The sequence below is a fragment of the Diabrotica virgifera genome, chromosome 7 (genome assembly GCF_917563875.1).
Source record: "Diabrotica virgifera virgifera chromosome 7, PGI_DIABVI_V3a".
In the NCBI taxonomy this organism is placed as follows: domain Eukaryota; kingdom Metazoa; phylum Arthropoda; class Insecta; order Coleoptera; family Chrysomelidae; genus Diabrotica; species Diabrotica virgifera.
The window spans coordinates 23070524-23086600 of record NC_065449.1 but is presented as its reverse complement, the minus strand read 5'-3'; the positions used below and the strand labels follow the sequence as shown (position 1 = coordinate 23086600).

The 16077-nt window shown below is 32.1% G+C and overlaps 1 protein-coding gene across 4 annotated transcripts in view; it reads right to left on the bottom strand.

Moving 5' to 3' along the window:
* The window catches only part of LOC114324781 (mediator of RNA polymerase II transcription subunit 12-like), a 69133-nt gene that overhangs the window by 36243 nt on the left and 16813 nt on the right, over positions 1-16077 (bottom strand). For all 4 annotated transcript variants that reach the window (XM_028272623.2, XM_028272622.2, XM_028272624.2 and 1 more), the window contains exon 2: positions 9218-9367. In XM_028272623.2, coding sequence (XP_028128424.1) covers positions 9218-9367 — 150 coding nt within the window. The remainder of the gene's footprint in view (positions 1-9217; positions 9368-16077) is intronic.

The window sequence follows — 16077 nt, the reverse complement described above, 5'->3', positions numbered from 1 at the left end:
TCCGATACATCAGGAACAGTATGCCCATCGAGTAGGACTCTCTACATAAATCAATGCAAACCTGTATAATAAAGCGTTGAACAAGCTCCATCAAGCAATAAAACGAAAATGTCCAGGGAAACTCTCACGTGGTGTCGATTCTTTTGTTTGACAATGCTCGGCCTCATTTTGACAAATATGGGAAACAAAATCTTAAACGAAAGAAATGGAACGTATTAGAGCATCCACCTTTTAGTCCAGATTTATCTCCTTGTGATTTTTACATCTTTGGGCCACTGAAGGCCCAAAAGCGTTTTTGCCGTAAAATAATTTGTAAAAAATGCCGTAAAGGAATTTGTGAAAAATGCCGTAAAAGAATTCTTGAACAATAGCCACAAGAATTATTTAGGCAGGGTATACATCGGTTGGTGAAGCAATGGGATATGTGCCGTAATTGCAGTTGTAATTATCTGTCGATACATTTATCAATAAAGTTTTTCTGGGCCACAGATGTACCTCTTGGACCACAAGTAAACATATCAAAAACTAAATTTATGGTCATCAGCAAAAATAAAATTAGAGACGCCCAACTGCTTATTAAGAATACACCAGTGGACCGAGTAAAACAGTATACCTATCTTGGAACAATAGTAAACGAACAATGGGATCACTCGCAAGAAATAAAATGTAGAATAGAGAAGGCTAGGAGTGCATTCAATATCATGGCCAAACTCTATAACCCTTTCAGTCATGAGAACCCTTTCAATGAGTACAATTGTACCCATTAGTTTGAATGCATATATAATTCTACAGGAATCTGTAACTTAAACCAGTTTAAACAAATTTATATTCTATAAGTACTATACTTCTGCGTTTTGTAGCAAGATAGCGCATGGATCGTTTTATTCTAAAAGAAAATTAATGTCAAAAGCAATATGGCGGCAATTGCATTGTTGGTAAGAGGTAAGTGTACTTGTTTCTTCAAATATCAGTTTGAATAAAAGTCAATTGTGGTTTATATTTTAGTGCAATGTTGAAAGTAGTGTTACTTCTTACTAATTGTGAATATATTTTTTTGAAATTTTACTTTTTTAAATAGAGAAGTGTACCTCAAATTCGGTGTGCACAATTGTACTCAAAATGACTAAGTGTTACTTCTATTTTCAGAGCAAAATGCCTCCAAAAAATATTTAACAGAGAATGAAATGCTAGAAGAGCTAGAAAAACTGTCAGACATTGAAGGATGTGTTAGTGATGACAGCGACTGCGAAGAAGAAATACCAGTAAGATATTATGGACCTTCTGCACTTTAGGATGAAAGTTGGTGAAGCCCTCATCAAAGTCAACTCTTACAATAACCGAAAATGGGAAAGACCTTCAAGCGGTACATCTAGTCTAGTAGTACTTAGCAGTAAAACGCCAAAACATTGAAATTAGACCTCTTACTGAGGTGCAATTTGATAGTAGTCGACATTCTCCAGAGCACCCACAGCTACTTTTACCTTTAAGCTGCAAAAATACTGGTTGTACAGGAAAATCAAGATTGAAATGCCAGAAGTGCAATGTCCATTTGTGCCTTCAAAAGGAAAGAAATTACTTTCTTAGGTTTCATATGCGCTAGTTTTTTAGATTTGTTAAGTACTTATGGGCACAAATGAACCCATAATATTTTTTTATACATAGGTACATGCTATATTTTTATTAATGGTAGAAAAGTGTTATATGAACTGCCTTAAGTACATTTTAGACAAAAAATATTTTTTCGTTTGATGAAAAAAATGGTACTGAAAGGATTAAAAGCCACAACCTTAATCTGGAGATAAAAGTAAGGCTCCTACGATGTTATATCTCCTCAATATTATACTATGGAGTTGAATCCCGGACACGCACTGAAGCGATGGAGAAAAAACTTGAAGCCTTCGAGATGTGACTATACAGGCGAATCCTAAGGATATCATGGACGGACAAAGATAACCAACGAGACCGTATTACGAAGAATGGGGAAAGAAAGAGAGGTGATGTATACCATTAAAAGGAGAAAGTTAGAATATCTCGGACACATAATGAGAAACGGCACTAAATAGAGAGCACTGAACGTAATACTTCAAGCAAAGTATTCGGGTAGAGAGAAATTGGAAGAAGAATATCATGGTTAAAGAACCTGAGGAAATTGTTCTCCACAACAACAACGAATCTATTTAAAGCATGAGTTAATAAAATAATTATTATAGCCAGAATGATTGTAAATATTCGAAACGAATAGGCACCAAAAGAATACAGATGTACCTATTCCAATTGAGGAGATTAGATGCTAAAGGGTACAAGTGACAAAATGGTTTAATTGAGAAAAACGAAGTCAAAGTTAAATTTACATAGTAAATTCTACAGCGAAATAATCACTTATGGACTTACTTTGAAAAGATTTTATACCTTTTATTTATCTAATTGTAAAAGCTTTTGTAAGTTAGTATTTATTTTCATTCAAAATATTTGAAATTTGGAAAAAAATGTTCGCACTTCGCACTTGTACCTCTCTGTTTCAAATTTTGCACTTGTTTCTCTTTGCCACTAAAGTACCTTACGAATTTCTTAAATTCTTTAACTAAAATAAAAGAAAAATTACGTAAAAATTAAACGTTTTTATTTATGAAAAATTACTTGGTACATTTTGTGTTATTATTTCACTCATTTTGGACAGTTTTTTAAGAGCACGATTTACAAAGATGCTAAATGAGTCACTAAAAATAATATCCAACACCTTACAGGCAAAGGGATACAAATGTAGTTACACACAGGTTTGCCACCAACTCTCTTTGAATATTTTGTAAGTATAGTCCAGGGTAATAAGGTTTTTTCCATGACACTTGAACAGCCAGAGTACTGAAGCGTTTTTTCGACAGGTAATACCTATAAGTAATACCTATAAGAGCAAATTGTAACTATTTCCTGCGTAGGATCTGGCGGCAATTTTTATTTATTAAAAATTAAGTGTCAAAAATGACATTTTTCACTTTTTTTCAAATCAATGGAAAACAGGGAAACTTATGGTTTTTTTAGTACAAATATCTTCGAGATTATGGAAAAAACTTTAAAATGACGTATTACAAAGTTTGATATACTCATTTATTGTTAATATAATTGCGAAAAAAGGTCGGAATTGCAAAAAAAATATCTTCGCAATAACTGTTGTAAAAATTAGTGTACAGTTTTGAAATTTTTGTCAAATAAGGGTTCTTTGGTGCTTAATATGTGATAAAAAATTCAAAGCGATTCATTCAATTGTTTAAATTTTATTCAAATTGTTTATCCCAGAGAGCATTTTTTTTGCAATAACAGAAGTCAGAAAAAAATGACGTTAGAACCATTCCACAGGTGTCAAATGAAAGAGCATGAGCTATATTTTCAACTTGGTTTAAAAAAAAGTGAATAAAAATGCATTTATTAGTAATAAATAATTATGCAAAAGTATCGTAAATCTTTCCTTATAAACTTTTTATTTTGTTATATAAGAAATTATTATATATATATATATATATATATATGATTAATTATTTATATGGGAAATAAGCCACAATTAAAATGAAAAAAATAATTTTATTAACGTTTCGACGCCCAAATCGGGTGCCGTTGTCAAAATACAAAATATTACTAAAATAAACTAAAGAGTTGTTGCTAAGCAAAAAAAATTCTTCTAATAATTTATTTAATCTCACTCATTTATATTGGCAATTCAGACATATATTATACATTTTAAAGTAGAAGACTTTAAAATGATATTGCCAATATTTATGAGTTGCGTTCCTGGGACGACTTACTGAAAGATAGTTCATTCGATTACATGAAATTAACCCCAACTCAAGAATATTCGTCATAAAAAATTATAGCATGTGATATGTCTTTAAAAAGACAACCAAATGCAACGACAGTAAAATTCTCGCGTTAGAGACTTCATAGTAAATCACAAGGGAAAACCAGGAAAAACCCTGTGATACTATCCCGACATCGTAAGTATTTGGTCTTACATTAATTTACTCTCAAAAAATAATACCAAATTCTGACTTGTAACATGTTTAAATTATAAATATTATTAATAATACTAGATATATAAGTAATACTAAAATATAAAATATGTACTAGCTCGATATTATTGACTTACTAATCTTGGTATTTTCTTTCTATTGACTTCCTCTTTCAGTATGGGTAACCACATCCTACTGCATTCTACCGAGGAATTTGCGACACAATTGGTTTCATTTAGCATAATTAGAGCCGCTTCTTTGATTTTTCTCTTTTTACTATCTGATTCTTTCAGGACTATACTTGAATCTCTCCACTGAACTCTATGTTCATTATCCCATGCGTGTTGACATATTTGAGATCTCTCAAATTCTCTATTTTTAATATAAGATTGATGTTCACTTATTCTAACGTCTAATGGTCTTGATGTCTCACCTAAATAAAATTGTTCGCATTCACAAGGTATTTTATAAATGCAATTTTTTGTTCTTTCTTGATCATTGTTAGGTTTAGTTTTAGATAGAATAGATCTCAATGTGTTTGTTGTTTTGAATGTTGTTGAAATGTTGAATTTATTTCCTATTGTTTTAAGTTTCTCGGATAGTCCTTTTATATATGGTATTGATATTTTCCTCGTATTATTTCTGGTGAATGTTGTAGGATCCCGTTCTAAGTTGTTCTGTTCCATTCGATCCAATCTTGACAATTCCTTATTTATAAACGATAAAGGATAATCATTTTTTAATAAAACAGATGTTAACAATTGTTTTTCTGCTAAAAAGGAATTTTCGTTAGAACAAGTAATTTTGGCTCTATCATATAAGGATTTAATGATTCCCTTTTTAACGTTGATGTTGTGATTTGACTTGTAATTGAGATATCTGTTGGTGTGTGTTGGTTTTCTATACACTTGAGTCTCATATCCAATATCCTTCTTTGAGATCAAAACATCGAGGAAAGGTAGGCTGTTATTGTATTCCTTTTCCATTGTAAATTTTATTGTCTCTTCTTGATCGTTTATAATATTCAGGAATGTATCCAACAATTCTGATCCATGAGGCCATATTGAAAACACATCATCTACATATCTCCACCATACTGTGGGTTTTAAATTTTGTTTAGAAATAATATTAGTTTCGAAATCCTCCATAAATATATTAGCCAATAATGGAGATAAAGAAGAGCCCATTGCTAGACCAAAATTTTGTTTATAGAATTCATTGTTTAGTTGAAAATAGGTATTATGGGTACATAATGTCAATAACTCCATTATAGCTGATACATTTAGTCTTGTCCTAGTTGCCAATGTATTATCATTCTCTAATTTCGTTTTGATTATGTTTAAAGTTTTATCTAATGGTACATTTGTAAATAAACTGTTTATGTCAAAACTTACTAAAATATTATTTGGATTAAATTCAATAGTTGATAATTTGTTTAAAAAATGTTTTGTATTTTTTATAAAAGTGTCATCATTATTAGCAAATGGTTTTAGAATGTTTAAAAAGAATTTTGATAGTTCACTACAAGGAGAATTGATGGTACTACAAATGGGTCTAAGTGGTATGTTCGCTTTATGAATTTTCGGCACTCCATAAAAATGTGGTGTCTTACTGTAGTGAGGTGTCATTAATTTTCTTTGATAGTATGTTAGATCATTTTTAAATTTGAATAAAGCTCTATATATTTTGTTTTCCAGTGTCTTCGTTGGATCCTTCGTTAATTTGCTATAAGGTCCATTTGTAATTAGATCTGTAATTTTGTCCTCATATTGTATTTTATTCATTATTACAGTTGCATTGCCTTTATCCGCTGGTAGGATTGTTATGGAGTCATCATTTCTTAAAGTTTTTAAAGCCTTCATTTCCTCTTTGCTGATGTTCTGTTCAATTTGATTAGACTTTTCCAATTCAAGTTTACATAGTACCCTATATTGTTCTTTTTCATGAGTTGGTAGACACTGGGATATTTTCTCCACTGAGCTGATTATGTCTAATTTTGGAATAGATGGATGAGTAACAGCATAGTTTAAACATTTTGACAATACCAAATTTTCCGTTGCATTTAAATGTCTATTTGATAGATTGACAACTGTCGTTAATATGTCATTATTTCTATTTAGGTTATCAAAAGTATGTAAACTATTTTGTTCTAAAAGATTATTAAATTTATTTAAATGTATATTTCTTTGTTTCTGATATGAATTTTCATAAATTATATGTAAACTAAAAATAATTCGATCAAAAATTATTTAATTAATAAATTATTTTTTTCATTTTAATTGTGGCTTATTTCCCATATAAATAATTAATCATAAAAATGCCACAAGGAAATAGCTTCAGAACAACATATATATATATATATATATATATATATATATATATATATATATATATATATATATATATATATATAATATATATTTCGGGCTGGGAAAAATTTTTCGAATAGAATCAAAGATCCAAACACCAGTTCTTAGAAATGTGTTTCGCCCTCTTCAACCTCTCTGGGCTCGTCGGTAAAGACAAGAGGTTGAATATCTTTAGACACATTCTAATCAAAAAACAACATTCGAGACCTAGACATAGAAGGTGCGTAAGTCTACGGCAAATCCGACAATGACAGTCTCAAGTTTTAATTCCCTAATTACTTAAAGTAAGTAAAATATATGTTTAAAAACATAAGATGTAGATCTTTGAAACACACTCAGTGAACCAAAGATCCAAGGTTATTGGTTTAACGACCACTCGTACGAAATCAAATAGATGAAATAGAGAATGTGGAAAAATCCCCTTACGAACAATTCACAAATCCACCATTTCGGTGGATTATATATATATATATATATATTTTGATTTGGGTTTCTTGGGCTTAGGTTCACAAAGAAAAAGAGATGGCTATGATGTTATGTCATATCATTTAATCGACGTTTCGACAGGAATATCCTTGCCTTTTTCAAGATCATTACGTGACTAAAAAACATTTCGTCAAAGATACAATACCAAAATTTAAGAAAACATTTTGACTTACCCTGCATGTAAAGTTGGCAGTGAACAATAACAATAATAGACGTCACAAAATAAAACAATGTTAAAAACATAGGGACAGACCCACTAGTAGATACGTTTAAAATTTAGGTACTGTGTCGAATTATTGTGATGTTATATCGATGTTTCAAATATCAATCAATTAAATACCTAGTTGCTTCCGCATCATAGGCGTGCTGAAATTTCTTTTGTATTATATTTTAAATTAGATTATAATATAATTTGTTCAGATGTTTGATGTCCCTTTTGTCATTAATAGCATGGTTGTTCTTTTTTATTTCTATAGACTCTAGGAGCTCCCTCTTTTTCTTGTTGTGTTCAGTTTTTAAGATTTTGGTGTTGTCAAAATCGAATTTATGTTTTTTCTCGTTTTCATGTTTTGTGAGGGCCGTTGAGTTTTTTTTATCATATTTGTGAGAACGTATTCTTGAGTTGAGTAGCTGGCTGGTTTGTCCAATGTATACCCCATCGCAATCTGAGCAAGGGATTTCATATACTACATGCGATTTTTTTGATTGAGGAGTTTTTGTTTTTAGTTGTGTGAAATTCCTTTTCAATAGATTGTACCCTTTATGAGCAACTGTGATGTTGTGTTTAGATAGGAGATTTGCAAGCTGTTCTGATAACCCTTTTATATACGGAAGAGACATATAATTCTTCTTTATCTTGTTAGTTTTATTGTTATTCTGGTTGTTGTAGAAAGTATGTAGTCGCGACTTAAAAGTGTTTTCAATGAGATGATGGGGGTAAGAATTAAGCGTCAATGCTGTTTTTGCCTTTTTTATGGCCTGAGGTCTGTTTGTGGGGTCGGACAATCTGATGGCTCTATATATATATATATATATATATATATATATATATATATATATATTATAACAAACATATCCACCGAAATGGTGGATGTGTGAATTGTTCGTAAGGGGATTTTTCCACATTCTCTATTTCATCTATTTGATTTTATATATATTTATATATATATATATATATATATATATATATATATATATATATATATATATATATATATATATATATATATATATATATATATATATATGTATATATATATATATATATATTTATTACATTTTTTTATCAATTATGATATAAATGACATTACTTGGTAGTTGTACACTTAAAACAGGGTAAAAAAGTTAATCTTTTTGGGAAAAAGTTATTCAAAAAGTTTATAAAAAAAAATTGACGATACTTTTGCATAATTATTTATTACTAATAAATGCATTTTTTATTCACTTTTTTAAACCATGTTGAAATTGTAGCTCATGCTCTTTCATTTGACACCTGTGGAATGGTTCTAACGTCATTTTTTTCTGACTTATGTTATTGCAAAAAAAATGCTTTCTGAGATAAACAATTTGAATAAAATTTAAACAATTGAATGAATCGCTTTGAAATTTTTATCACATATTAAGCACCAAAGAACCCTCATTTGACAAAAATTTCAAAGCTGTACACTAATTTTTACAACAGTTACTGCGAAAATAATTTTTTTGCAATTCCGGCCTTTTTTCGCAATTATATTAACAATAAATGAGTATATCAAACTTTGTAATACGTCATTTTAAAGCTTTTTTCCACAATCTCGAAGATATTTGTACTAAAAAAATCATAAGTTTTACTGTTTTCCGTTGATTTGAAAAAAAAAGGGGAGAATGCCATTTTTTGACAGTTAATTGTTGATACATAAAAATGGCCGCCAGATCCTACGCAGGAAATAGTTACAATTTGTTCCTATAGGTATTACCTGTCGAAAAAACGCTTCAGTACCCTGGCTGCTGAAGTGTCACGAACAGAGTATATTTTTGTCTTATTACCCTGGCCTAGTAGTCAAACTAGAACTTGCGATATATCACCACCAGTAGTTTAATTCAACTTGTCACTAAATTTTTACTAGTATCTAGTATTATTTTATGCGCTTAACTCATTTTTCAATATTTTGTCACTTGTACCCCTTAGCATCTAGACCCTGCAATTGAGCAAGCCTCGTATTTATTATGGTGGGGCTTTTGCACGAGCTTTTTACTGCTACAGAAATTGAGTGCGTCGTCAAAACAACATAATAACAACGTTTCTTGTATAATAAATAATCAATAATGTTCTTTGTTTAATTTTACCAAAAAATCCCCCATTAAAAAAAGTTCCCCTTTGCTTACCCGTTCGCATGGCTGTCGATGAGAAAATAGAGCTTGTGTTCGGAATTCCTTAATCTGTCTGCCGTTGTTACTGGCTTGGTGAGTCCTTGAGCTGCCGCTGAAGCCTCTCCCATCGCATTCACAATATCCGATACTTTGGTTACGACATCCCTGAAAAAAAGGAATATATTTTCAAAAATTGATATATCGATTGGAAGTATAACATATTTTCGTGAGTCTATTAATATCTAAGCATATTATAATAAAATATTCAATGTATTATAGTAAGTATATTATCTATAAACTTTAAATTTTTGAGGCCTACAATAGGGTTACATAAAATACTTTTTCTACTCTCATACTTTAATATCAGCGGAGAAATCATTAGAATATAATAAGCCAGCCTTTTTCTGTTTCATAGACATAGAGAAAGCGTTTGATAGAATACAAGTAAAATATGTGACACACCTACTACATATGACAAAAATTTACTACTGGATATCATAAAACTGATAGAAAACCTATATGTAAGAAATAAAATAGAACTGAAAGTCAATGGAAATAACAACACAACCCATAAAAGCTTAGTACATAACAACCAAAGAAACAATAAGATGCATACTGGAATTAGACAATCAAATTATACAACAAGTAATGACTTTCAAATACTTGGGAATTAATCTACCAGCTGACAACAATATCGAAGAAGAGGTAAAAGACCAAAATTGAAGCCAGTAGAACGGCCGGATGCCTAAACGACATAATTTGGAAAAATAAACACCTAAGAGTGGAAATAAAAATATATAAGTCAGTTATTAGGCCAGACTTACACGGCCAGACACAAGCAAAACACAAAGACTTCTTGAGGCCAACGAAATGAAGATCTTAAGAAGGATTAAGGCCTCTACGTCAATCTATATATCAAAAAAATATATATGTCTGTTTTATTGACTATAATAAAGCTTTCGATAAAGTACAACATGAACAACTAATGAACGTCCTGAAATTAATACTTTGACTCCTATGTGTATCATACATAATACACAACTGGTACTCTCCCTCAGCATATGTGTATGAATTTGATACACAAGAGTAGAACTTTTTCAAGCGACAAAAAGTGGCCAGGATGTGACAACTGTAGGCCCAGGAGTTAAAGTGTTAAAGAAGATAGACTATAATGGCCTCAGGATCATGTAATTTATACTAACTATAAGCAGTGAGCAAAAGTACATGTTAACGAACAGCTATCAGACGAAATTGAAATTAGACGTAGTGTGAGACAGGGATGCGTATTGTCGCCAGTTCTCTTTATTGCTTACTCGAAAGAGATCCTAAAAACTCTTGAGGGTGAAACAGCTGGAATAAAGGTGAACGGAGTTCCCATTAACAACATTAGATATGCGGATGATACTGTCGTCTTAGCCGAAAATATTGAAGGTTTTCAGAGTCTGGTTAACAGAATAGCGATATATAGCCAACATGTCTAACAATGAACATAAAGAAGACAAAATTTGTGAGAATTTCTAAAACTCAAAGACGAGAATCTTCTCATAAATGGAAACAATGTCGACCGAGTTAATATCTGAGAACAATGATCAACTCCACAAATGATTACTTTCAGGAGATTAAAATTAGAATAGAAAAGGCTAGAGCGAATTTCAACAAAATGAGAAAAGTGCTCTGCGCAAGAGATCTAAAGTTAGAGCTAAGAGTAAGGTTGGCTAGGTGCTACGTTTTCTCGACTCTGTTTTACGGAATGGAAGCTTGGAACTTGAATGCGGTATCAATGAAAAACTGGACTCATTCGAGTTGTGGGTATATAGAAGAATTAGAAAGATGAATAAAAAAATTGGAAGTCTTAAATGCAATCAAACCCAGAAAATTGGAATATTTTGGACATATTACACGTGGAGATAGATACAACTTGCTCCAACTCATTATGCAGGGACAGGTTCAAGGAAAACAGAGCATAGGGAGAAGCAGAATATCGTGGCTGCGCAACCTGAGAGAACGGTATGGATGAACATCAAATGGAACTTTTCAGAGCAGCCGTCTCCAAAGTCCGAATAGCTATGATTGCCTACATCCGTGAGGTCCTCTGGAAAAGGGCTACAGGCTACAGGGCAAGGTAAAAAATGAGGAAATCAGACGCTTATGTGGGGTAGACAATATCAGAAAAAAGGAGTGGAATCAACACATAAGCAGGATGTCTGAATCAAGGATAGTCAGAATATCCAGCAACAAGTCACTGTCGATTTTTAAATAAATTATTAAATTTTAAATTAGTAGAATTACCGAGTACTCTGCTTTCCCCATACATTATAAATATTGCATCAACATGAACACATAAAAATGAAGTTTTTATTATTATTTGATGATTTCCTTTTCACAGGAAACAATAACAAAACCGCGAAAGAGCATTTCACGTTGGCTACAGTACACCGGAGCATCACACAGTTGTCAAATGATTGCACATTGGTGCACAAAAAAAAACCGGATATGAACTCAATCATTCATATCCAAGGTATAGTCGATGTTGTTAAAGTACCTAATAAAAAGTATGTTAGTTTACACCCCAGTTTATCTGTGAAAAATCATCGATTTCATGTAAAAATTCTTCTTTCTGTAGGTTTTTAAAGGTTCTAAAAGGCAAATCCTGGCAGACGTAGAGCTGATTTTGCTTTGTTTTTTTAACAATCACAAAAAATAAAACAAAAATCCGCATTTCAAAATATAAAAGATAAAAATATGAAAAATAAAAAAAGAAGTAAAATTATACCTAATTCTTTTTTTTTAATTCACTCATACGGAAGCGAGGTGTTTGATAATTTAATTTTTCTACGAACGTGCAAAAATGTCTACTTTCGTGCACGCATTTTAGTTTAGAAAGTTTCACTTTTCCGCACGCGTGTTACTTTTCCGCACGCGTGTGCTTTTCTGCACGCGGTTTTTACTTTTCCGCACGTGTGGTAATTTAGATATGTTAATATGGCCTTAAAGTAATTATAATAAATGCAATAAACTAATATTTAGATATTATTTACTAATTTATTTCAAATATATCTTATTGTGTTCCTGTTTTAATGAAATTAACGCGACAATTCGATGAAATAAAATTATTTTGACCTAATATTCGAAAGTCAAATCGGTAGACAAAATAACAGTCGTTTTGAATCATCGTCATGGAAACCAAGATCGTCGTCATGCTAACTAATTATATTGAAAGTTTGGTTTTCACAGCCTTGTCAAAGAATTAATTTGTGTATGTATTTTCATATTAATTAAATTAATTGATTCAGATTTGGTAATTTTTTAAAGACTCTTAGAAAAAATATTGTCCTAACTCTTGCAGCAAGTCTCTTTTCCGCACTCGACTGCTTGCCGAACTCCCGCTTCGCGTCGTTCGGCAAACTGCAGTCGCGCGCGGAAAATAATGACTTTCTGCACTTGTTAGGAAAATAACTATTTTGACCAGAAAATAGTTCTTTTCCTAACAAGTGCAGAAAGTCATACTTTTCCGCACGCGACTGCAGTTTGCCGAACGACACGAAGCAGTCGAGTGCGGAAAAGAGACTTTCTGCAAGAGTTAGGAACAATATTTTTTCTATGAGTTTTTAAAAAATAAAAAATGACCAAATCTTAATCAATTAATTTATTTAATATGAAAATACATGCACACATTAATTCTTTGACAAGGTTGTCAAAACCAAACTTTCAATATAATTAGTTAGCATGACGACGATCTTGGTTTCCATGACGATAATTCAAAACGACTGTTATTGTCTACCGATTTGACTTTCGAATATTATGTCAAAATAATTTCATTTCATCGAATTGTCGCGTTAATTTTATTAAAACAGGAACACAATAAGATACATTGGAAATAAAATAGTAAATAATATCTAAATATTAGTTTATTGCATGTATTATAATTATTTTAAGGCCATATTAAAATATCTACACGCGTGCGGAAAAGTAAAACGCGTGCGGAAAAATGAAACTTTCTAAACTAAAACACGTGAGCGAAAGTAGACATTTTTGCACGCTCGTAGAAAAAAAACTATTTTTATAATAAGAAAATTATTGCTAAATATTATGTTTGCAATGTATCAGAATTATTCTAGTCGTAGTAATAATTTTGAAATAAGTTTGAAATAACTTCGAAGACATTATAAATGTGGGAATATGAATAATAAGGAAAAATGCATTGTTTGGTGCTTATTGTTAAAATAATTAATAGATCAGCTGTATTTGACGCTTAGAGTTATCATTTTGTTAGTTGTAAAAGTTAAGTATAGTAATATTCTTGGTGTTTGAATAAAGTTATTTTAAAGCAGAGTAACAATACTATTAATATTAATGTATTTTTTTGCACGGAAAACAATTATTTTGAATAGTTTCCTGACAGTAACATGACAGAGATGAAAGTCATATGTCACGTTACGTATATGTCACGAAATTGTATGTAAGTTTAAAGAAATATTGAAACTCAGCCAGCACTGTAAGGAAGAACTCGAAGTTCTTGCATTTGTGTCTATCTATAAACTGGGGATATTCCTGGGTTAATTTTAGTCAAGATGTGGAAGAATTCAAAAAGGGACCCAAAATGACACATAGGGAAAAACTAAAACAATACCAAAGGGGACCCAATATACTCCAAATGGTCAGAAGCAGTTGTGATACCCAACCAAAAAGCAATCACAGTTGGTGAGGCGCTCGCTGCTTGAGAATGTGTTTCCCGACATGAGGTTCCACTTCTGCTTCGTTACGACCAAGATCCAACCGAATTACCGACCAACCTACAACTATGAAACGACACCGTTTCATATTCAGTCCGACGGCATAGCCGAAATAGTATGATATAATTGATTCAAAAAATGACATAACCCAGACATCCAAAGTGAAAGTTATCCTCCAACACCAAATTGTGCTATCTATATGGTCCATATAACGTTCAGAAAAGTCACACCATTTTGAGCGTCGGGTTTGGGTGGGAGAGGGGGAGAAGTCGGTAAATTCGTAGTTTTTTACGTTTTTCGTCAATATTTCTAAAACTATGAGGTTTAGCATGAACAACTTTCTATACAAAAATGTTCTACATTAAATTTGAAATAAAAAGGCCCTATACATAATCCTTCTAAAATGAACGGTCCCAAAGCTACGGAGGTAGTATAGTATACTTGGTCCAAAAAAAGGCCTAACCCAGACATCCAAAGTAAAAGTTTTCCTCCAACACCAAATTGTTCTATATGGTCTACATATTGTTCAGTAAAAAGTTACACCATTTTGAGCGTCCGGTTTGGCGGGGAGATGGGGGAGAATTCGGTAAATTAGTAGTTTCTTTACGTTTTTCGTCAATATTTCTGAAACTATGTTTAAGCGTAAACAATGTTCTATACAAAAACGTTCTACATAAAATTTAAAACAAAAATGGTCTTATCCATAATTGTTATAAAATCAACGGTTCCGTAGTTACGGAGGGTGAAAGGTGGAGGTTTTCTATACTATTTATATTTTTTGGGCAATTGATGATGATTTTGGGTGGTGAGGTTGACGTTTCTTCAAAGGCTTATCACTAACATACCATCGGATACTGAAATAGCAAATCCTGTTAAAGGAAATGTGTAACTTTTTACTGAACAATATCTGGACCATATAGAACCATTTGGTGTTGGAGGAAAACTTTTACTTTTAATGTCTGGGTTAGGCCTTTTTTGGACCAATAATTATACTCTACTTACTCTACTACCTGCGTAACTTTGGAACCGTTCATTTTAGAAGCATTATGCATAGGGCCTCTTTTGTTTCAAATTCAATGTAGAACATTTTTGTATAGGAGGTTGTTCATGCTAAACCGCATAGTTTTAGAAATATTGACGAAAAACTTAAAATGGCTCAAAATGGTGAGACTTTTTTCTGAACATTATGTGGACCATATAGAACAATTTGGTGTTGGAGGATAACTTTCACTTTGGATGTCTGGGTTTGGATCTAGTTATACCATACTAAAAGGGAAAACATAACAGGATCTATATCAACAACTACCTGTCCCTGTTCGTACATGAAAACCTGTTTTTGCTAGTCTACCGAAGCTCTCAACCTGACGCAACTGGTTACACTCCAGCAATGCTATTGACTGGTCGAGAGATGAAGCTTCCCATCGACTTCTTACACGGCAGCCTACCAGACGGAGAGAGTCCAAGAGACACTCCCCGAGTATGTTAGCGACCTAAAAGATCGACCGGTTAAGATCCCCGATTTCGCCAGAAATAAGCTGCAACTCACGCAGTTCGATAAGCAATCAACTCCCGTTAGCTAAGGTCTGAGTCCCAAGTTCCAGCGGGCCTAGAGAGACCCTATATGGTTACTAATAATAGGAGTAAATTGAAGGTAATCCACTGTGGAGAGACTGTGTCCTTATGAAGGACAAAATCCACAGCCTGGTATATTTAGTTGCTACTCGGGGCGAACAGCTTGAAAGAAGAGGGCGATGTTTTGTGTAACATACCACTAGCCCAACAGCGCCAAAAAAAGCATAACAATATTTACATGGAGAACAAATTAAAAAAGTTGAAAAATATAAATATCTGGGTACAATAATAATTCATGAAAAATATGAATATAGAAGAGATTAAAGCAAGAGTAGGACAGGCAAGAAATGCTTTCAACAAACTGAGAAAAGTATTCTGTAGCAGGGATATTACAATTTCTTTAAAGATAAGACTTCTGAGATATTCTTTTTCTCATAGAAATCTTTCAGTGCGTCACAGTTTTTCGATTTCTTTCTATCGCATTAAATTGTATGTGACAGAAAAAAGGCACGTCTGTGATTACAGACATTTATAACATTTATTCTAGTTGTCGATAGATGGCGCTATAAT